We start from the raw sequence: 22,551 nt of genomic DNA on the forward strand, positions 1-22,551 counted from the left end.
CCAAGGGACATGTCTTTCCATCCAATGTGTAGTTTTTACGTTTTCACATGTAGAAGGTCTGCAGTCAAGAGCCAGAAATGTGGCATCAGCAATAGAACTCGGTTCATTAAAAATTCAAATCAATGGAAACAACAGGACGTATTATTTATCTAAGCCTCAAATCAATCTGACTACTATGCATAATGATCTTAATTAGAAAAGTGAGCCAAAGCAGGAAGACAGTCTGTCTCCTGGCTTTGAAATTATCATACCCCTATCAGTACGCTTGGGTAACTTGTAATTAGGGACAAAGGTTACACATAATTTTGTATGCTGAAAAACCGGTTCTATACATGTCATTTAAAAAAATATTTAAGAAATAGATATTAAGGCTTGCTACCTTTATTGTGCTTTGATTTTTTGCTCCTAGATTACTAGCCTGCGCTAATGAGTTGATGGTCTTAAGAAATACTGATAGAAGCTTTCCATTTATATAGAGCCTGGACACTAGTAAGTAACTAGTAATATCAGTATTAGTCTTCGTACAATTTCCCTTCCAAAGTTTGGTAGCTTTTCCTACCTGTTTCACTTGCATGGAAAATGCAGCTCAGACAAGCAGAGTGGGCTGTCCAAAAGCAGAGTAAGTGCTTGCCCATTCAAAAAATTTACTGGCACATTACACCTGTATGCCGAGAATTACACCAATATAGCTCCCCATGCAGTCACCCACACTTTTCTTCTTATTATTATTTTCTTGCTTACCTTCAACTGCTGCCATTGCATATGAAGTGTTCTGGTTTTGACAAATTGGCAGAGACCTGTGATTACACTTTCTTTAACATTTTTTTTGACTAGCTATTATTAGAAAACAGAAGACCTAACTCTGAGGCCCTGTCTCATCAAAGCAGTCACTTCCATGCCTAATATAAACAAGTTCTTCAATTTAGTTAAATCTACTGAGCAGGCCCAGTGCCTGCTCACAGCATCAAGCCACACAAGAGCACCACTCTCAGTAGGAACAATGCCTTATCTTTGGAACTGGAACACAACTCCTGTTTTATCACAGATACAGCTACCCTGATTTTTTTCAAGGTAGTATTTAATCTTAGAAATTCAGTAGAAAAAGATCAAACTCCTTCTGCCACACAGAATGGCCTTTCTTTCCCAGAACAGTATTTCCACAAACAAAAACCATGGAAATTAAAATCACAAGTAGGATCTGTTTCATCAAAGTATATGCTACATTTCTGTGAGGCTGACAATCACCTTTTTAACATGTCAGGAATTATATGCATAATGCTCTTTAATGGGTGTTACAAATGTTCATCCCACACTGAAAAAAGATCACAGTTGGTATGAGTAATAACTTTTTTCTTGAACATAAACAATTACCCTCTAGCTCTGTACATATCCTCCAACATCAATATAACCACAGCTGTCAAGGCAGCCTCACCTCTTTCTATGTATATTTTAGCTTTAATTTTTTCCCATGCTTTCACTTAGTGGACCTTTTTTTTTTTTTTTTTTTTTAAGGGGCCTAAACCTGTTCTCCAATTTTGTGGGCAAATTCACTGCAATAACAGATCTTGGTGTTTACACCTCTTTAAACATTATTATTAGTGTGCAAGAAATTAGAGACCTACATCAAGATCTGGAGGTTTGGGGTTTTTTTTTTAATTGAAAGCGAATTTCAGATCATAGTTTCCCTCACTGAAGGATCTCCAAGCACTTTACATAGTTAAATGAGTTCTTGTGGCTTCCTTTTGTACGCGCAGTAGCAGCCCCCTTTCCAACAGCTTCGGCACAGCCTCAGCGGTCACCTGCTATGTGCACTCAGCCAGGGTGATGCGAAGGTGGGGATGCAGGAGCTCAGTGCAGAGGCCTGGCGGTGGGCTAGGGCTGAAGCAGCACGTGTCCCCTCCAGTCCCCAGGACACCGCAGCAGGGAAGTGCCCCACATCCCCTGGAAGCACCCATGTCCCTTCAATGAAGCGCCCTGTGTCCCCTCAGAGATGAGGTGCCTGTGTCCCCTCAGTGAAGCACCTTATGTCCCCCTCAGAGATGAGACACCCTATGTCTCTTCAATGAAGCACCCCATGTCCCCCCAGAGGGGAAGCACCCTGCGTGTCCTCAGAGGTGAAGCACCCATGACCCCTCAATGAAGCATCTAATGACCCCTCTGAGGTGAAGCATCCATGTCCCCTCAATGAAGCACCCTAAGTCCCCTCAAGAGATGAAGTGCCTGTGTCCCATCAGTGAAGCACCCAGTGTCCCCTCTGAGGTGCAGCACCCATGTCCCCTCAGTGAAGCACCCAATGTCCCCTCAGAGGCGAAGCACTCACCTTCCCTCGGTGCCACGCCCTCCCCCCGGGGCCTGTATGGGCCCCTTGGCCACCGCGGTGGGCCCAGCGCCAGCAACACCCCCCCGGCGCCACCTCAGCCCACAAGCGCCGGAGCACAGAGGCCCCTCAGCGCCTTCCAGCCGCCCCGCCGAGAGCTCTCCGGGGAGGGGAGACGGGACACGGCGGGACCCCGCGGCGCCCGCCGCCAGCGGGAGATGGCGATCCACCGGCCAGCTCCAGGCCTGGCGAACACAGCGTCCGCCCGCGGCACCCAGGCCGGGCGGGGGGGCGGCCTCGCGGCGGGCCCGGAACGCAAGTGCCGGGGCTGCAGTTTCCAGGCCGGCCCGCAGTGCCGGCACTCGGCGCAGTTGCCGCGGTGTGTGCCCAGGGGCGGCTGCCGGCATGGATGAGGAGGCCACGGTGGGGGCCGGGCGGCTCCGCGGCTCAGGGAACGGGAACGGTGGGGGCGGCTAGTTTCGCTGGGCCGGAGGGAGCTGGCGGAGCGCGGCGGCTGCGGCCGCGTGGGAGGCGCTTCCCCGCCGGGCGTTCAGCGGCTGCGGGCTGTGGCCGGGGGGGTGTCCGGCGGCGCTCGGCGGCTCCGGCGGGAGAGCGGAGGCGCCGCTGGGCGCTGCCTGCCCCGGCACGGCCTGGCCCACCCTGCCCGCCGGGCAAGGCCGGGGTCCGGAGGTGGCGGGCGAGGCCCTGCCCGGACCCCTCGGCATGGCGGCCGTGGGCCGGGTGCTTCGGCCCGGCCGGGGGCCGTGAGGGGCCGCGGGGGTGCCGGCCGTGCCCGCCGGGCGTGCAGGGGGCTGTGCGTGCCCAGCACGCTCGTGGGGCGTGCTCCTGAAAAATGCCTTATTTTAATCTGTACGTTTCCCTTTTTTCCTCATCCTCCGCCGGTTTCTCCGGGAAGTCTCTCTTTCTGGCGGGACGGCTCCTCATCGACTTGTGCAGGCTTTCTTCGGCTGCACCCGTTTCTGCACAGCTCTGGGCATTTACCCTTCCTTCCCTCTAACGCTCTCGGCCTCCTGTCCCAGCTCCCATTTCCAGTGGTGCCTTTTCTGAAGCTGTGCCATGTGTGCACTAGGTGTGCGTTATTCTGCCCCATGTTCTCATGTCCGTGTACACAAGAGCTGATGCTTGCCAGCTAAAATTATTTGTTCACAGTTACCTATGACTGATAGCGAATGCTATCGTTAGTTGTTATCAACTAGCACTAACGTAAAAGGCCTAAATATTCATCTCTATGAATAATCTCAAAAGCTGAGCCAATAGCCTAGTGATAGTGCTGTTTGTTTTACTTAAACATGTTTGAAACTCTTGTGGGGTTTTTTTTCCCCTTTTAGAGAGATTTTAATGAGCGCTGCGCCCAATGTTCGGAAGTGAACTGGGGTCTCACTGACGGAGGCCGGTTTTATTGCAGATCTTGCCACAATGTTACTGAGGTAAAAAGCTAAGCTACTGGCCTTGGGAAAGGTTTGGTTTGATTGCTTCTTGGTTTTAAGAAAATACTAGGTTTTTTTCTTCTTTGGCATTAGGAGTTAAAAGACTCCTAATGAAGTTGTTGTTCTTTTTCATGCTTTACTTGACACTGTTTAAAACTAATGTTGCTTAAAATCACAAAATTTTAAATGAGCCACCTTAAGAGGCTATGTTGCTGTGGCTGTAGTGCCAGCATGCTGTCTAGATGCCTTAAAAGTATTGCCTCGGTATTCCACTGTGCTTTAGTACAGTACCAGTGTAGGCAAACCCTGATGCACATCACCCTTATGTTCAGGATAGTAATTCTGTATTTTTGCAATTTCTGAATGAGGAGTTCAGAATGTTCTGTCTCCCTTTAATTTGGAAATTTGAACAAGTTCCTCTGTTATGTTTATGGTGGGGCAATCTATGGATGTTAGGCCTGGCATTTTTTTATTGCTAAGATATATTCCTGTTTTGCAGAGAACTAGAGAAGTTGTAAACACTGATTTTCTTTGTAACGCAAGAGTCCAGACAATCTCCAAAGGTTTAAGAAAGAAGGAAAAAAAGGGTATGTATGAGCTTCTCTTTGTATTTTGCATAAGAACATCTGTTCAGCCGAGGTTTACCTAGCCCATTGTATCTCTGATGGTGACAAAAAGCAGATGGCTAGGAAAGACTGTAAGAAGAGGAACAAAACACACCTCCTAGATGCTGTCACAACCTTCAGTGGTCACTTTTGTTGACTTTCTGAGCCATAGGTGACCTCTGTGAGCCTGGTGGTGGGTTGTTTTTTGGATTGAACAGAGCTTTATGTTACTTGTTGCCACTTTGATTTGTGGAAGCTAATGCTCACTGAACATACTGGTGGAATGCATTCAGATGTGGTGATCCCTTTGTTCCTTCCTTGTGAAAAGTTGTCTGTCTTTGTGAGGTGTGATGGTGGTCCAGCTCTCAGAATGTCAGTATGGCTTGGATTACAGGTACTTGGCCCTGTAACCTATGCACAAACCTACACAGAAGAGATTTTGAGCAGTTACAATAGCTAAACCAATATTACGTCTTTCATCCAGAATCACTTCTATACTTTTAATTTCATGATTCAGAAGAGCAAGCAGTAGTCATTACATATTATGATACATGCCATAAGGATGTTATGGTAAGGCTGCTACTGGAGCTATATATGTATACTGTGATGGCTGGATAGATGTTTTATTGTTGTGGCCATTTTCAAAAAGCAAAAATGCATTACAATACCAAATGAAGCATGAGGTTAGCTTTGTCTCCAATACGGTGATCTATCTTTGCTCTACTGTGGTGGCAGTGGATTGCTATGTTCCTTCAAAAAGAACAATTGTGTGGAAGTGAAGGGAGGAATGGAAAGAGGAACAACCTTAACACCTTCTCTTGTCTTTATTCTGTATTGCTTCTAAAGTCTGAGCTGTGTACCACTTGGTGCTTTTTATTTCTCCTGTTAGGAAGGTCATTAGCCATCCCCCAGGCTTCTCAAGAAAGAAATCCTTAGATTTGCACAGTCCCTTCTGTGAGTGCAGTTACATTATATTATGGCAGCTTCCATGCATGAATAGGAGTAAGCTCAGTCTGTGGTTAAAGCCAACATCATTGTGGTGGTTTGACCCTGGCCGGATGCCAGGTGCCCACTGAAGCTGCTCTGTCATTCCCCTCCTCAACCAGGCAGGGAAGAGACAATACAGTGAAAGGCTCATGGGTTGAGATAAGGCAGGGAGGTCACTCAGCAATTACTATCACAGGCAAAACAGATTTGACTTGGGGAAAATTAGTTTAATTTATTATAGTTCAGATCAGAAAAAGCACTTTTCCCCACCCCTCCCTTCTTCCCAGGCTTAACTTTATTCCTGATTTCTCTGCCTCCTCCCCCAAGCGGTGCAGGGGAACAGGGAATGGCAGTTTATCATCAGTTCATCACATGTTGTTTCTGCTGCTCTTTCCTCCTCACACTCTTCCCCTGCCCTAGCATGGGGTCCCTCCCACGGGAGACAGTTCTCCATGAACTCCAATGTGAGTCCTTCCCGTGGGCTGCAGTTCTTCACAAACTGCTCTGGCGTGGGTCCCTCCCACAGGGTGCAGTCCTTCAGGCACAGGCTGCTCCAGCCTGGGTCCCCCATGGGTTCACAAGTCCTGCCAGCAAACCTGCTCTAGCATGGACTCCTTTCCCCACGGGTCCACAGGTCCTGTCAGGGGCCTGCTCCAGCACAGGCTTCCCGTGGGGTCACAGCCTCCTTTGAGCATCCACCTGCTCCAGCATGAGGCCCTCCATGGGCTGCAGGTGGGTATCTGCTTCACCTAACCTCCATGGACTGCAGGGGCACAGCCTGCCTCACCATGGTCATCACCACAGACTGCAGGGGAATCTTTGCTCTCGTGCCTGGAGCACCTCCTGCCCCTCCTGCACTGACCTGGGTGTCTGCAGAGTTGCTGCTGTCACATATTCTCACTCCTCTTTTCCACTGCAGTTTGTTTGCGCAGATTCCCCCCTGCCCCCTTCTTAAATATGTTATTCCAGAGGCGCTACCACTGTTGCTGATGGGCTCAGCCTTGGCCAGCATTGGGTCCGTCTCGGAGCCAACTGGTATTGGCTCTATTGGAAGTGGGGGAAGCTTCTGGCATCTTCTCACAGAAACCACCCCTGTGCCCCCCCTCAAAAAAAACCCCACAAAAAACACCTTGCCATGCAAACCAGTTACAATCATTAAAGCAGGGCAGAAACTTTGGGCAGGTAGCTTCTAAGATGGTAAGATGCAAGGTGTGATTGGAAGGAAAAATTAGAACAAGCATGGAGGGAATGAAAAGGAAATTGAGAAATGCAGAGAAAATTTCTAAAACAAACAGCGTATAGAAAAGGAGTTATAAATATAGAGAGGTACGGGTGAAAAGTAAACATAATGTAGTCTGAGGGAATAGTGAATAGATTGGAGCAGACCCACTCCTTATGGAAACCATATTGTGCTAAGATTTGCTAGAAGCTCAGAATATCTGAGAAAGTTTCTTTCATTTAAATGTGTATGATTCTGTGAGAGAGAATGGTGTAGAACGGTGAAGAACGTGGTGATATTGGTTGGGTTTTTGCCTGACTCACCACTGTGATGCGTTCCAGTTTTCTGTGCCAGGGATGGGAAAGAAATGGTCATATTTAAGTTTTTAACGACACCTTCTCAGTTATTTTGGAATTGGTCACTTAACAACTCTCCACTGGATTACAAATGCCACACTGGAAGTTAGAGTGAAGTATGTTATTCATGGGAAATGTGTAGAGAGCACTGATTGTTCAATAGCTTTTCTTCTTCATTAAGACTGTGAATAAAAGGAAGTTAATGGAGTATTCAGTGTAGCTGGTCTATGCTTTAGTATCTGAAATTATTAGAGACACATGTCTCTGTCCTGTTACCAAGGGAACAGAATATTAAGTAGAAATAAGTGTGCATAAGGTTAAACAAAAGACCCAAAACAATACAAACAAAAAACCCCAACATACTTTTTTTTTTTTTTTTTATTTAGATGGAGGGTATGAATGGTATGTTTGTGAAGGCTTTCAGCTTGTACTCAAGAAACAAGCTGAAGCTTTAGAAGCGCTAGGAGTATGCCCACAAATGAAGGTATGTAGGTGTCAATGTGAGTTGTACACACTGTGTGTCTGTTACAGGAGTTGTTAATTTAAAAGTCATTTTTAAAGTGAATTGAAAACTGCATGTTTAAAAACATTGAGCTTATAAAAACATACTTAGTTTCTCTGGTAATTTTAGAACATAGTTTGTAAATCACAGTTAATAAAATTAGAGCTGGAACATTATGCAGATTCCCAGGTTAAAAATTGCACTCTATTCTCTCAGCAATTAATGATCTTGTAAACTTTGTACTAATCACTATCCATTTGTATTTATCAGGATGAAATTCTGTGCACTTTTTGGAGGTGTTACCTTCAGAAGAGCAATCAGGCATATTGCAACAGACCAGCTGAGGGAACTGTCAAAGCATTATCAGTAAGTGAAAAGCTCAAATCCCATGAGATATGTGGTATCTTTTTAAAAAGCAGCAGCAGAAACCTTCTTTATTCAAGCTACATATCTATCTTGTGCTAATGTCACTTCAGTATGAAGGATTTCTTCTAAACTGGGTTCCACGTGTCCATTTTGTTTAATTTTTTTTCCTGTTTTGAGAGACAGTTACTTCTCTGAGTATGGAAAGCTGCTTATTTAAAAATAATGCTTTGTCTTGGCATGGATAGTCAGTAGATAGAGCAGAAATTGCAATACAAAATGCATCATCAACTACCATCCTTGCCTGTCTGCTCTCCTGAAGTTACTTATTTCATCAAGCTTTGATTCTGTATATTGCCAACTTTCTGGTCATTCTAGCAGACTGAAATGTAATTAATACTAAAAGTCTTTGTATCTTTGAGAAATCCCTTAAGAATGCTTTTTTGCAGGGTTTATGTATTGGTGATTCATAGAGAAAGTAAAAATGTGAACAGTTTGGGTTTAAACTTAATTTACTGTTGCTCTTGAATCTATTGTGCTTTATTTGGTTTCTTCAGATTGAAACAGCAACTAACAGTAGATGAAACGATGACTTATTTACAAAAAACAGGTATGCAACAGCAGTACTGATGTGGACAGCGAACCAGAGAGATCTAGCCTTCAGTTCTTGTCTGTCTCTGAAAGTGAGGGGGATTTACTGACTGATTGCAGCTTTGTCTCATCGGCTGGCAAGATCTCAGGTAGGAGCAATGAACTGAACTATCTGGAAAACATTTTTGTGTAGTTTTTTAATCTAAATAAATAAATATATTAAAAAATGTATTCATGTACAGTGAACTGGAGGAACTGGTTGGAAAGTGTGAAGTTTTCAGTCCTGTTTGCCACTAGAGTACTTTATATTCTACCAGAAACTAGATTACTTCCAAACCCCGCCCAAGGAGACGAACATTGAACAGGACCTGGAAATACAATGGGAAATGCAGGAGGAAGTTCTGTTTTATAATGAGTTTACTCCATGCATCCTGCTTGGAGCGATAAAATATTGCTGTTTTATCTGCAAAGCTAGATGTTCACAAACACAGCAGCTTTAAAGAATAAACACTTGTTTAGCTAATAGTAGAGCTTCCAGTCATGATTTTGATGGTGAAAAAGCATGAGTGTGTTCTTTTGTGGGGGGAGTATTTTTTTTCTATCTAATATTTAATTAATTAATATTTAGCTTTCTAATTTTTTTCCTTACAGTGTTTTTGGTACTTCTGTATCTTTTGTGTCTGCATTCTTTTTACTACTTTCCCTATAATGCCTATCAAAAATTTTAGCATTCCATCAGTTTCTCTTTTCTGGTCACAATATCAACCTGAAAATATTTACAGAATGCTAAACATTTTAATTAAAATGTTATAGAATATTGCAGTGTTTCGTGCTACTTGGGCAAGTGTAATGCCAGACAATGCTGCAATGTCAGGTGCTGGAAGTACATTTCAAGGCACATTTGAAAGCTTTTGTTTGTGTTTTAAACTTCTGATAGGTTTTGTTTTTTACTTTATTCTTTGCTTGCCTTTTTTCTTTGTCTCAGTGTTTCTTTTTCCCCTGTTATGTGCTATCCTCTTTATGTCCCATTTCTGTTCTGTAATATTGCCTGTCTGCTTTCACAAGAATGCAATTTTGTTCTTTCATGTTTTTCTCTTTATTTTGTGAAGTCCAGAAATGGTAATTGTATCAGAAACTTGATCTGCAGCAATTAAAAAAAAAATAAGACATTTTTAAAAACCCAAACAGAATTAGAGAGCGGAAAAAGGTGCAAAAATGGTGACACAAATATTTGTGAATATAATGCAAGTACCTTGCATCCTTATATATTTAAATAACAAAATTTTCAGGTAAAGAGTCACCTTATGTTTGTACGTGTAGTCAGTGGATCTTGGGTATTATACAAATACATATTATAGGAAGAGGAAAGAATTGAGTGAAAAATTCCTAGTGAAAATATTCCACTGATTTTTTTTTTTCCTTTTTTGATGTCAGGAGGAACTCCTTTCTTCCTTGGTAGTTGTGCCTTTTGGAGTTAAGTTTCTTAGAGTTTTAGAACAGCTAGACAGTCTTAAGATAGGCTGTATTTTAACATGTTCTTGGTCTGTTGTTTCAGAGGTTGAATTCAGCTTTAAGTAGTCTATACCAATTTCACTAAAAGCACTTGAAATTAGTCGAGGGTTCAAAGACACTAGAAGCACAAAATTGGTGAAATCTGGTGAAATCAAACAAACAAAGACATTATTTTGTATATTGAAATTTAACACAAATAATACTAAACGTGTTTTAGTCAATTAGAAATTCTTGTGCAGATTCATAGGTTTCCTTTTCTGTGCTGTTTTTACTGAGCTGTTATTGCTACAGACTGGAAACCTCAACACCTGTTTTTTTCCTAAGAGGCTTGTCTAACCGGCAGGCTCCTTTTTTTTTTTTTTTTTTTTTTTTTTGGTTATTTTTGTGCAGGGTTAATAGCAAATTCTACTTAGTGTAGCACTGAGATATTGCTAGAGAAGCCTGTTAAACTCTTAAATTATTAGATGTGTGTAACTGTGTGTTGTCATGCCTTGCATAAGCTGGAAGAAATAAAAGGAAATTGTGTGCCATCATTAAGGCCACAAATATAATGAGGATTATTTTAAATTGAGTTGAATGTGAATTTAATAGCGAAGATTCAGTCACGAAGCTGGCTTTAAACAGAAGCATCCATGTAAAAGGTGAAACTGTTGACTAAAAGGATTAACTGATGTTCCTCCTCCTGTCTCTGATGCACCTATACGTGACAGATGTCGTAGGGTGCTCTCATCTAGACCTTGTCTTGGCCTGTACCAGGTGTGTGGTGGGGCCGGTTCCTGTAAGGTGCTGCGGTGTCTGTGGTGCTGCTGGCCGCCGGTTTGGGAGCCGGTAGGTGGCATCAAAGACCAGTTCTGGCTCAGGAACACGGGATTTGCAGTGTCTTCATACTGCCTGTCAATGGGTGCTGGACCCCTACCACTGACCGCTGTCGCCTTACAGGCTTGGCTGTCACCTGCCAGCATAACCATGGAGCTGCCAAGCTCTCTGAAGTCTTAAACTGTTTTTTTGCAGGCTTCTTGCCATGGCCCTGCAGCTCCCAGCTGGGGAGCTGCGGATCGAGCCATTGCTGTTCCTGCCTGAACAGGTGAAGAATCTGTGGGGAAACACAATGAGAAAATCTCTACAGAATTGATGTTGGTATTTTGTATGGTGGGCTTTAAATGCATTTTCATTCATCCTAGCTATGTAGAGAAGAGACAGTTTTGTGGTTTTAATTCCTCCTTTCCTGAACTCCCAAGTTTCACTGCTGAGAAGGTTCCTAACTCATAAATCACTCTACTAAATGAAATTTCTCATTGCTGCTTCTCTTAGCTTTTAGTGATTCATCTCAGTAAAGAAGTAGGGAGGTCTAGTTGGTTGTTGTTGTTGAATATTTTTTTCACCCTCTTCACCATTTGCTACATTTTTGTTCTAAAGGTGTTTCTTTGTAATTGAATTTAGGTTCTTTTAAAAAAAACTATCTGCATTTCCACATTAGAGATTACATGTACACGCCTTAACCTCAGTAAAATTTCTGCGATGTAAATCATTTTCTCATTAAAGTCCCAACTGTATTGAAGTTGATGTTTTAATCCCCAACTCTGAGGCATTGATTTAAGTATGTCATATTTTCCCTTGTTTCCTCACTGTTCCCTTATCTCTCAAATGGAAAGCAGTATTTCCAGCCCATAAGTACTGCTAGTTATATGTTGTATAGAAGTTAATGTCCTTCTAGAACTCCAGGTTTAAGTGTAGTTCCCCCAAAAATGTCGGTTTTGATGGGTACCAGAGGGAGTTTTGTCTCTTTGTGTGATCCACTGTCTTAGTCAAGTGAAGTAGCAGTTTATGAAACAGGTTGTCATCTCATATTGTGGTAGGTGAATACAGTAGAGTTAAGCTGTTAACTACCAAACTACTCAAAGTAATGATTTCAAAATATTACTGATTGCTGAACAAGGGTCCCTGTAGGTTCCTTTATCTTGTTTTCTGTATGCCACGGATCATGTGTATATCATATCAATTACTTATTTTCTTTCCTGTTTTTAACATAAACCCAAGAAAGCACCTCTGTGTGCTCTGGATCAGTAGATGGTAGTTTGTATTTAATGAAGAACCAAAAGGAGAAACTGAGGATGACGATGCCAATGACCCTTTCATTTTGTTACATGGCCTTACTCTGGTTGAGAGAACCAATGACGTTATCTGATCTCTTAAGGTATGAATACTCTCTTGTGAAATATTTGTTGCTTATATAAATAACAATTTTTTTAAAAAATTAGATCTCTACTATTGCCCTCTTAGTAATTTGTTCAGTAATAGTGAGAAGTTCTCTACATTTGGTTGTCTTACCTTTTCTTTGACATAACGATTCATGCAGCTGCTTTTGGAGAACAGTCTCCTTCAGTGATTGCAATGAATCTCGAAGATGTGTAAGGGATAAGGTTTTGGAGTTAAAGAAAGTTTTTACCCTTCTCTTTCAAAATGTCATAAGATTCACTGTATGGTCACACTTGCTATATTGATTTTGTCGGCATGCCAGAATAAATGACTAAACATTCTCCAGAACTTACAGCAGTGTCATCATACAAACAATACCAGCAGTCTATAGTGATCTGGAAGGTAGCTAAGTAGCTTCACGCAATGGAGTTGGGCAGAGAAATTAATGTAGGAAGCCCTTTTTTGTTTTCTTGTCTTTGTATCTGTAATTAGCAGAGTTCAGAACAACACAGCTTTAAACATAGTAGAAATAAAATGTTCTAATGATAGGGTTTGATGCTAAATGGAGACCATCAAACTATTGCTGACAATGCAGTTCCCTTCTCGCCCTTACAACAAGGATATGAACACAATCCTTATTTACTTAAGGAATTAAAAATAATTCAGCAATATTTCTTGTTTGCAATAAATATTTTAAATCAGGCTCAAATAGTTTAAATTCAGGAATTCTTAGATTTTCCTTGGAAGACTTTTTGTATACTGATACTCCTTTTTAACAAGTGTTGAAATACTGGGTATTGCTAAAAAGATGGTGAAAAAATGTTACTTCACCAAAATTTATGGAACAGAAAGACTCAAATAACTACATTGGCAAAGCAAACTGAAAACTTGGACAAAATAAAGGAAACATTGATTCAAAATTCAGTTGATACGGTAGATTTCAGTTCTTCAATTTTTATTTTTCAAATATATAACCTGTAAGCTAAAAGGCAAGGCACTGAGTACATCATCCCCCACCTGTGGTGCATATAACTAGTACTGCTGCTGAAGGTGTGATGCGTCCAAGGGAAGTTTACCCCGGAGTCTGATCTTCCATTGTGGCCTCTCTCCCCCTGGAGTGCCAGCTTCCACCTGTGCTTTTCTAGCTTTGTTCAAGCTTTCTGAGAAGGATGGGTATTGAAGAATCCTCTTTTGCAAGTACTTGTAAAACAAGGGGAGGTTTGTATGTCTCGAAGTACAGTATTTAATACTAGCTAATTTATTTCTATGCAAAACTGTGTTTAACCCTTTGATTTAACTTCAGGGGGTGGCTGTTGCCTTCATCGATCAGAATTGCACAAACCATTGCATATTTGCATAACTGGATATGCTGTTGCATAAAAGATGCTTGTAAAATGTTCAGCAAAATGCCACAGTATTCAGAATTCAAACTAACATCCTACAATACAGAAGTATTTATTGAGTAGATTAAAAACTAGTAGAACTCAAAGGTAGTTTTCAATAAGATTTGTTACTGACTGTCTTCCTAAGAAAATTCTGTAAAAGTGATAACTGTCATAGCATACTCTGTATTTATTTTCTAATCGTTGACAAAAATACATAAATCCTGTCTGGGATGTTTGCATATGGCAAAAATCCAACTAGTAAATTACAATTATGGAGCAGATGGTTCACAGTAAAGAATTATTGCTTAGCCCATCCTGTTTGGAGAGAAAAATGAATGATTAAACGTCTATTCTTTGGTTACTGTATCTTGGAAACTGTCTCTGGAAAGCATGTGAGGTAATAATGAGGCAAATACATCTGTTTTAGTATGGTGGTGTAGTCTGGAAAAAAAACAAACGCAACCAAACAACAACAGCAAAACCCCCCCAACTGTCAAAGTCAACTGTTAAGAGGAAACGTAGATTGTGTTGTTTGCATATTAATGGTATATTGTTGTATTTGGCACTTTAAAAATTGGAGACTGCAGAAAAGATCCAGGAAAATGATTCAGAACCTGGAGAACATCCTTTGTGCTGAGATCCTTAAGAGATGAGCACATTTGTTTCAAAGGAGTTAAAGGAATCATAAAAACAGTAAAAAAAGCTGGAAAAGGAGAGAGAAAAAAATTATGTACAAAGTATAGCACAGAAAGGCATAATCAGAAACTAATAATTGGAAATTGAAATAAGATTATTTGAATGAGATACCATTTAATTAGATACAATTTATGGGTATAATACTTTTAAAAGTGGGTAAATCAGAATGATTCAGTGACTTTAGATGCACTGAACGTATGAACTGAATTAAATGCAGAAAGTGATGTGTAAAAGAATGTAATTTGTATTGCAAAGTTTTACCATGATACGATAGTTATATAAGACCGTAATTACATTATCATGCTTCCCTCCCTACCCTTAAGGTCTTTGCCTTTCAGAAGTTTGATGAAGAAGGAGAAAGAATTTTAAATTGCATGAACTACCATAAAATACTTGTTTTCTAACTTCTGAATATTTAAGTTCAGAAAATCAGACAATGTTCACATTTTTGCATGCATTAAGATATGCAGATCAAAATAGCGACAGACCAGAGATGAAAACTATTCAGAGAAAACATAAAGCATTACCTTTTAAATCTTTATAGGCAAATTGTTTTATTTAAACCAGCTGAATTACAGTTGTGTTTAAAGTTCTGCCTTGTTTTTTCTTCAGTTTGGTTTTCTCCCTACCCTGAAGTCAGCTGACTGCTGCTCCTCCCTTGTGATACATGCTTAGGCACTATAGTAGGGCAATCTGCCAGCTTTTAAAGGATTTACAACACCAAAAATACACTCCTCCTTGCTACTTGACACACTTAACAGAAAAACACTACAATTACCTCCTCTGATAGGAACATTTTGGTTTAAAAATAGCATATTTAACAATCTTCTACTCAACATTTTGCAACACATTAAATCCTTTTCCATTGTGAAGAGGTTGACAGTACTTTGTATGCTGCATATTATTTATCTAAATAATAAAATTGTTGGCTTGCGGAAAAAGTTTCAAGATGCTAGATTTTGAGATTCTGAGAACTAATGCCTTTCAAATGAGGTTATACCTAGCTGTGCTGGCAAGACTAAACTTGTAATTGGTTTGTGGCATTACTGTGTGGCTTTAACAGACGCATCATTTCCTCGTAGCATGCAGAAGACCTAGGATTTTTTTCATACTTGTGCCTTACTAATGTATGCTGCTGCTGTAATTAAAAGAACATGGACTGTGTACTGTATCTACTAGTCAAATTTTCAGGCACTTCACTGATAGAACATAGTCTTGCAAGTGTTTTAATCATCTGTCTGTTAAATGAAAGGTTTGGAAGATCAGACAGAAGAAACTGAAGTGCTCTTCCATATCTGGGGTTTTGGAGTAAGTGTTAAAAACCTGAATCATCAGCACACTGTATTCATAACAGGGTATTTAGAATGTAAAAACAACTCTTAACCTGAGAGAAAAGCATTATTTTGTATGGAAAAAGTAATTTCAAGCTAGGAAGGATGTCACTATTTTTTAAACAGTTGCAATGCTTTGGCTTGGTGTAGCCAAGTTAGTGAAAACTTTTTTTTTAAAAAAAAAAAAAATATTGGTGGACATTGCTTGTTTCTTGCAGTTTAAAGATGTGGTTCCAGCATCAGTTTAAGCTGATGCAAGTTTCTGTTGCTATGGTCCTGCATAAACATTCCTGTTCTTTCTCTTGCCCTGAGTACTAGAATTAATCTGGTTTATGGTACATTAGTTGAAAAAAGTAGATCTGTAGAAAACTAATTTTGCAAAAGAAAGTTTCACCAGACATTTTAGTGCAGGTTAATTTGCTTCGTTGCAGTTCGTTTCCACCTTGTGCTGGCAGTAATGTTCCTGCAGTCAGCTGAGTCTGGAAATCTGTATGGTTGGGATCAAACCCTGGAAAACAAAAGACTAGTTCTCAATCTAATCCTTTGTTTGAGAAGTCACACAAGTGCTTTTGTCAGCAGGGAGGAGTGTGTGGCTAAGGGTTGAAGGGAGGGTGGGATTTCTCATTTCAGAGGCAGCAAGCTGTTGGGGTGGTTTGGCTGCAATCACCACTACACCACACCCGAAGGAAGGTCCTGATTGTTTGTCCTCTTCCAGGTGCTTCTGTGCTGGCTCAGTAGGTTGCTGCTCTCACTGTCTTGGTACCAGCTCTTCAGATCTGACAGCTAATCGTGTGATTGCACCTTAACACGTGTCAGCCAAAGCTTATCATCAGCTGAGCCAGTAATGGGTCACTGTTGCTGAAAGAGGAAGGTCTCGCTTCCCTTTCTTCTTTCGTCCTGCCTGAGTGATGCATCCCCTTCCCTCTGCCAACTCTTGCCTTTGCTGGAGCCATCTGTGAGCCTCCTTGGTTTGTTAAGATGATGGTAAAGAAGCCCTTCTTTCTGGCAATAGGGTAATCAGTGGTCTTTTGCTGCTGTTGTGAGTTACCTTTGTGGAAGAGCTGAAAGAGGGTAGATTTAGATTACCTATTAGGAAGAAATTCTTTACCGTGAGGGTGGTGAGGCACCGGCACAGGTTGCCCAGAGAAGCTGTGGATGCCCCATCCCTGGAAGTGTCCAAGGCCAGGCTGGATGGGGCTCTGAGCAACATGGTCTGGTGGAAGGTGTCCCTGCCCATGGCAGGGGGTTGGAACTAGATGGTCTTTAAGGTCCCTTCCAACCCAAACCATTCTATGATTCTGTGAAGAGGATGGTGAGCAACAGGAACACACAGCCAGAGCAGGAGGAGGGAAGTACTACTAGTTATGTTGAGCTTTTAGGTTGGCTGAACACGTTTTGTGAAACCGTAGCTCAAGTTTAAGTTCTTCAATTAAGTGAAGATGACCTTGACTAAAATGAGCTAAGGAACTGACATGCAGGCTGCTTAGCAGATCAGGTAGGATGACAAGGACAAGCAACTGGTGCTGGGTTTGGAGGATAACCTCGCCAAGTGTGTGGATCAGTGCACATCTCCACTCAGGGTGGGGAAACAGTATTTACACTGGCTGAGGAAAGCTACTGAAATTTTGTTAGCAGAAATGTACGTCACACAATTTGATTAGAAGGGATTGTGCAGTGACTTTTACCTTCTTGTTTAAGAGACTAATATGCAGAGCTTCAGAATGAAAAGTATTGGGCAATGTGATTTTTCAGATTGCTGTTTTTTCATAAATCATTATAAATGATGGGTTAATTCTAACTGAGAGAGGTTTGATTAAGAAATGCACTTTTCATTTTAATCCCAGTTTGAATTCAACTTTTTAATTAAACTGAAAATTCAGTTTAAAATGTTTTTTAAAAAAACAGAATGTAACTGTAAACTTTGCAGTAGCTAGCCTTTAAATAGAATTCTAGTCAACGTCGATAGATATACACTGCATAACATGATACAGGTGGTGATTAGGACACTGGGCTGGGAGAAGGAAGGTGAGCTTGTGAGTTGCTGTAGACTCGGGAGGGAGGTGAATCCTTCTCAACAGTGTCTGCTCTGTCAGTGATGACATTGTTCTGCCTTGCCTTTCCCCCCCAGCCCCGCTTTTTTTTTTTCTTTCCCCCTGCCGACACATTTTGAATGAAAGTGGCACGTTGCTGTGCTTTATGAGGAACTCGGTGTTTCAGCTTGTGGGATTGGATCCAGGTAGCGATTGAAGTGTTTAGGTACTGCCCCACGCTGGGAACAGATGCAGAGCCCAACCTTATGGCCACTGTAGGAGCCCAGGAGGCACTTGCACAGTTTGTAGACTAAGAAGTTATTAACCCATGTAGCAAGATCAGAGAGATACTGTGCAGGTGACACAGCTGGCAGGAGACAAAGTGGTTGTCAAATCTCTGGTATTATTTACAGAGCAGAGTCTTCTCTGAAATGTTAACTTATGCAAGTTTAGTATTTTCTTTTAACAAAATTGTTTTGGAGAAGAGGAGACAGGCAGGCAGTTTTAGCTTAGTTCTATGGGAGACAGCTACTGTGCTTTAATCTGGAATGAGATCAGTGTCTGTTCCCTTGTGAGGACCCATACTTTTTCTGTGCTTGCTTCGCCTGGTGTCAGTGTCAGCTAAGCTGGTAGATAAGAGCAGGGGTTTGGTGTGGGGGTAGCTTTTTATCTGGTATCTGGTAAGTCCCATCATATATATATTTTTTTTTCATTACATATATATTTAAAAGTCAAGAAAAATCCCAAATAATACTGTCAATTTACAATAAAACTGACTTACCAAAGCCAGTTTTTAACAAAAAATGCATTGTTTGAGTGCAAATAAAAAATAGATTATTTTAGTATTTATCAGTATACAAAATAATTTCTATTCATACCCGAATAAGACTTTTTTAAAAAAATAAGAATACAGATGTAATTAATGGGATTTCAGTTCTGTGTGTCTGCTCATCATTCTGTGACTTTCCTCGCTACCATATTACCTGACTCCAACTCCTCCAGCAGAATGTGTGTGTTTTTAAGTAAAATTTACTTAAAGCTTTAGAATTTTGGAAAAAAAAGAAAAAAATTCCATACCATTCAAAGGAGGCTTAAAGTGGTTTCAGAAATGCAGTAGCTGAAGAATGTGCAGAACAAACTCCATGTAAGCATGTTGATTGTAAGCTTACTGCCATAACATTGTCATTTGTCAATTGTATCTGCGCTTAAACCTAAAGGCCTGTTAAATAGTTGAACGGGATTTTGTCTGATGGAGCATTTAGGGGTGTGTAACTTCAGATAGACTTGCTTAGGCAGTATAATACTGGTGTTATTTCAAATCAAGCTGATTCGTATATTAATTTTAGAATAAACATATACATTTGTCATACTAAATACTATTTTGATTTGATTTTCTTTTTTAATGCAGGTTTGTTGTGGAAGGTCATATTCCATATTTGAATGTTTTTCAGCATTTTCCGGAGAAGATGAAATTACACGGAGTTGATCTTAAGATCTTTTGTGTAGAGGTAATTTTTTTCTTAAAGGGAAAGATTAAGAAAAATGACCAAAACTAGTTATCTTGTGGTATATCCATTTTTTTTGTCACTTTACTAATAAATAAATTAAATATATTCTTATGTTGTAGAGTTCATGTTTCACTTTATTGGAGCCTGTGCAGAAACCAGTGCACCCCATGACTTAGAGCGCTTTAATCTTTAACCAGTCTTATTAAGCTGACTAGCTAAGTTAAAATGAAATCAATAAGTACTTACGGAGAAAAATGTATTCAGAACTGCTCTTGAAACACTCAGAAATAGGATTTGGCTTCACGTCTAAGGGCAATGTAGTTGGGTTTTGTGCTTATTTAAAATGTCTCTTGTATTTGTTTGTAATTGTAATTCCATATTCTTTTCATAAATATGGCTTAGTTGCTACCTCTTCTGTTTCTTGATGTACTGGTTGAAATATATCAAACCTAAAATCTACATAAGGCCTTCTAGAAGCTGAATAGTCATGGACAGTCTTAAGTAAAATGTAAGTTTCCCTTATCTAAGGCTGTTACGTATTGTTATAAAGATTGCCCACTGCTGTCTGTATTGCAGAAAAAAAGTTTATTATGCATTTTTGAAGTGTGCAAATAAAATCTTAGCTTTTAAGAGCAGAAGGCAGCAATTCTGCTAACAGGAAAAGCTAGGTTTTAGTCTGCGATGAGGTGTTTGTAGCCCAAGCCGTCAGTGGTGATGCTGCAGGTAACGTTACTGTTCTCCATTATGGAGTTTATACTCAGCAGGTCATGAATTGTTCAGAAGCTAATTCGTAGCATTTTATTTTTTTTAAATACCACTGCTATCCTGTCTGGATAAATAATAATTATGACCTTAACTTTTAAAAATCAGGAGAGAAATTTAATATAAAACCTTTTGATTTCTTTTTCTGTCTTAGATCCTTCCTTAATAGAAAAGATACATTAGGTTGAAATGTGGGTGTAAACTTGGTTTTTTTTAAACTCTTTTAATTCTCAGTCTCTCTGCCTTCTTTGCCTCCATCCTTTGAAGGTATTTTTGTCTCTGAAAAATGGTTACACAGAACCTGTATTCTGGCCTGACTAAATAAAATACCGCCCTCACCCCCATAATCCTACAAATCACACAGATAAAATTTTCGTATGAATTGCAGCTGCAAAAACTTGTACCATGTCTCAAAGTGGGAGATCTGGTTTGCAGAGGAGATGACAGTTGCCCTTGGATAATCCTACTTATTTCTTTTGGATAGAGCTGGTTTTGGCATGCAGGATGATCTGATGCCAATCCTGAAGGTGATGTCATCAGTCCCTATTAGCTTACTTTCTCCCAGAGCTGTCTGTTTGGATTATTCCACTGTCCCTCCACAAGCACACTTCCACTATGGATTGTAACACATCCTGATGTGGGAGCAGGACTTTACAACTTGAGAGCCACAAACTGGTCAATTTAATCTTGTTCCACCTTTATATAAAAGAGGAAGTCTAGCCACTTCACCCTTTGTATTAAACACTTCTATAGCATATATGCCCATTACTTCTTTTCACAAACTGGGAAAAAAAGCCCAAATCTGATTTATTGTTTTTTCCTACTGTTGCTTATGATGAGCCTGTATCTAGTGTGGTCTGTTATTTAGCTTACAGGAAATTGCTGATCCAAAAGCTGAATTTGCGTAACTTTTGTACTTCCATCTTGCTTGTCTGTGATACTAACACCTGCACCCCTTGCTTCCAAAATATAAATAGATATACATACCAACCAAGTAATCTCTTAACTTTGTTTTCATTGAGATACATAGGTAAAGTTCTGTAAGGTTATTGTACAGTTTGTTTTCCAGCCACTGCAGTATTATTGTGACTTCCTCCTTCTAGGAATATCTGCTCCCTACTTTACCTTCAGTGTTCCTTTAGTAATGCATCCTCAAGTGCATTTAGTTTTAACATTTTTGACTACATCATTGGGCTGATAATTGCAAAAACCTTACTAGCCGTTTCCTACATCTTATATTTCAGAATTGATATTGCTGCTCATTGCAGCTCTGAGATTACCAATAGCTTACTGTATCTAGTTTTGACATCTGAGTTTTGAGAAATTCAGGAGATGAGGTTATCGTCCTGGAGCAGGAAGTCAGATTGTGTAATACTCCATCCTGAAAATACAGCATGCATTCTTTTCTCCTTGGTATTCTGTATGTAATATTCTGTAGACAATTATCTTCAAAACCTGTATGAGATTATGACTGTTAATAACCAGGTAGTTTAGATGCTCTAATGCCATTATTTGTTGTGCTTCAAGTCTGGTGAATATAAGCTGTAAACATGTTCAGAAATCTTGGTAACTGACAGAACTATTCAGTATGTCTCCTTTTTATTTTGAACAGACTTCTAGTGCATTTAATTGTGTCCTGTGCTAATTCCCTGCAGCCCAAATTTGAAACAAGAAGTAGTTATGTTATAGTAGCTTGAAGGATTTGAAGTCATACTAAGTGTCATTTGATCAGATGAAGCCTAACTTGGTAAGGCTTATCTTGTATGAAAACATTCTCAATGGCTTAAAGTTGGGTTTGGTTTTTTTCAGTAACTATTTCCCAGATACCCAAAATATGTTGAATTTGTACACGGTTGAAGTTGTTATAGCTTTAAAAAAATAAATGCAGCAATGATTACAAGGTAAGTCACATCTACTTTCTATCTTTCTATGTAGTGACATGTGTATGTGCACAAGAGGTTGTTTTATACCTTGTCATTTAGTAGTATTTAGCATGCAAGTAGTGTGACTAGTCTCAAGCTTTCCGGCTGATGAACTTCTGTGCTGTGTAATATAGGAATGGAGTCCGTATCACTGACAGTTTTTCCCTGTCCTGCGTACCATTTAGCAATTAGAGGTGATTGCAACATCTGTCATACAAGGAGAGACTGAGAGAGATAGTTTTTTTATCGCTGAGAAGGCTGGGGGGGCATTCGGTAATACATGGCAGGAAGGAGCAGGGGTGGAGTCAGGCTCTCCTCTCGGTGGTGTGCAGTAGAAGGACAGGAGTCAGTGGGCACAAACTGAAATACAGGAAATTTCGTTTAAACATAAAACTTTTTTACCGTAAGGGTGATTGAATGGTGGAACAGGTGGCACTGAACCATCATGGAGTCCACGTCTTTAGGGATGCACAAAACCTGACTGGACACAATCCTGAGCAACTTGCTGTAGTTGACCTTGCTTTGAGCAGAGGCGTTGGACTCTATGATCTCCAGAAATCCCTTCCAACCTCAAGTATGCTATGATTCACATGGTATAGTATGCCTCATATTGTTTCGCATTTTCAGTGTAGGTGGCAGATAAGCCCTTCATATTCTAGTAATGGAACAGCTAATAAGAAGGGCATCATTCTTCATACTGTCCAAAATGAACTTGATTTAAAATACCTGACACAAATGTTACCATATCTGGACAGCTCTGTCCAGAAGTCTGGGAGCTCTGGGCACGACTGCCTCACAAATAGAAAAGAGCTTCCACTTGT

The 22,551-nt window shown here is 40.5% G+C and overlaps 1 protein-coding gene across 2 annotated transcripts in view; it reads left to right on the forward strand.

The window, feature by feature from the left end:
• The first annotated feature begins 2,645 nt into the window (after positions 1–2,645).
• The window catches only part of TAF1B (TATA-box binding protein associated factor, RNA polymerase I subunit B), a 53,490-nt gene continuing 33,584 nt past the window's right edge, over positions 2,646–22,551 (forward strand). Inside the window, exons 1-8 of one of the 2 annotated variants that reach the window (XM_056343342.1) lie at positions 2,646–2,740; positions 3,667–3,765; positions 4,265–4,352; positions 7,319–7,416; positions 7,705–7,800; positions 8,408–8,537; positions 11,938–12,094; positions 18,947–19,046. In XM_056343342.1, the coding sequence (XP_056199317.1) occupies positions 2,723–2,740; positions 3,667–3,765; positions 4,265–4,352; positions 7,319–7,416; positions 7,705–7,800; positions 8,408–8,537; positions 11,938–12,094; positions 18,947–19,046 (786 nt within the window). In that variant the 5' untranslated portion in view covers positions 2,646–2,722. Of the gene's footprint in view, positions 2,781–3,666; positions 3,766–4,264; positions 4,353–7,318; positions 7,417–7,704; positions 7,801–8,407; positions 8,538–11,937; positions 12,095–18,946; positions 19,047–22,551 lie in introns of both variants that reach the window. The other variant, XM_056343343.1, reaches the window with a different exon arrangement.

Source organism: Falco biarmicus, chromosome 6 (genome assembly GCF_023638135.1).
Source record: "Falco biarmicus isolate bFalBia1 chromosome 6, bFalBia1.pri, whole genome shotgun sequence".
Taxonomy (NCBI): domain Eukaryota; kingdom Metazoa; phylum Chordata; class Aves; order Falconiformes; family Falconidae; genus Falco; species Falco biarmicus.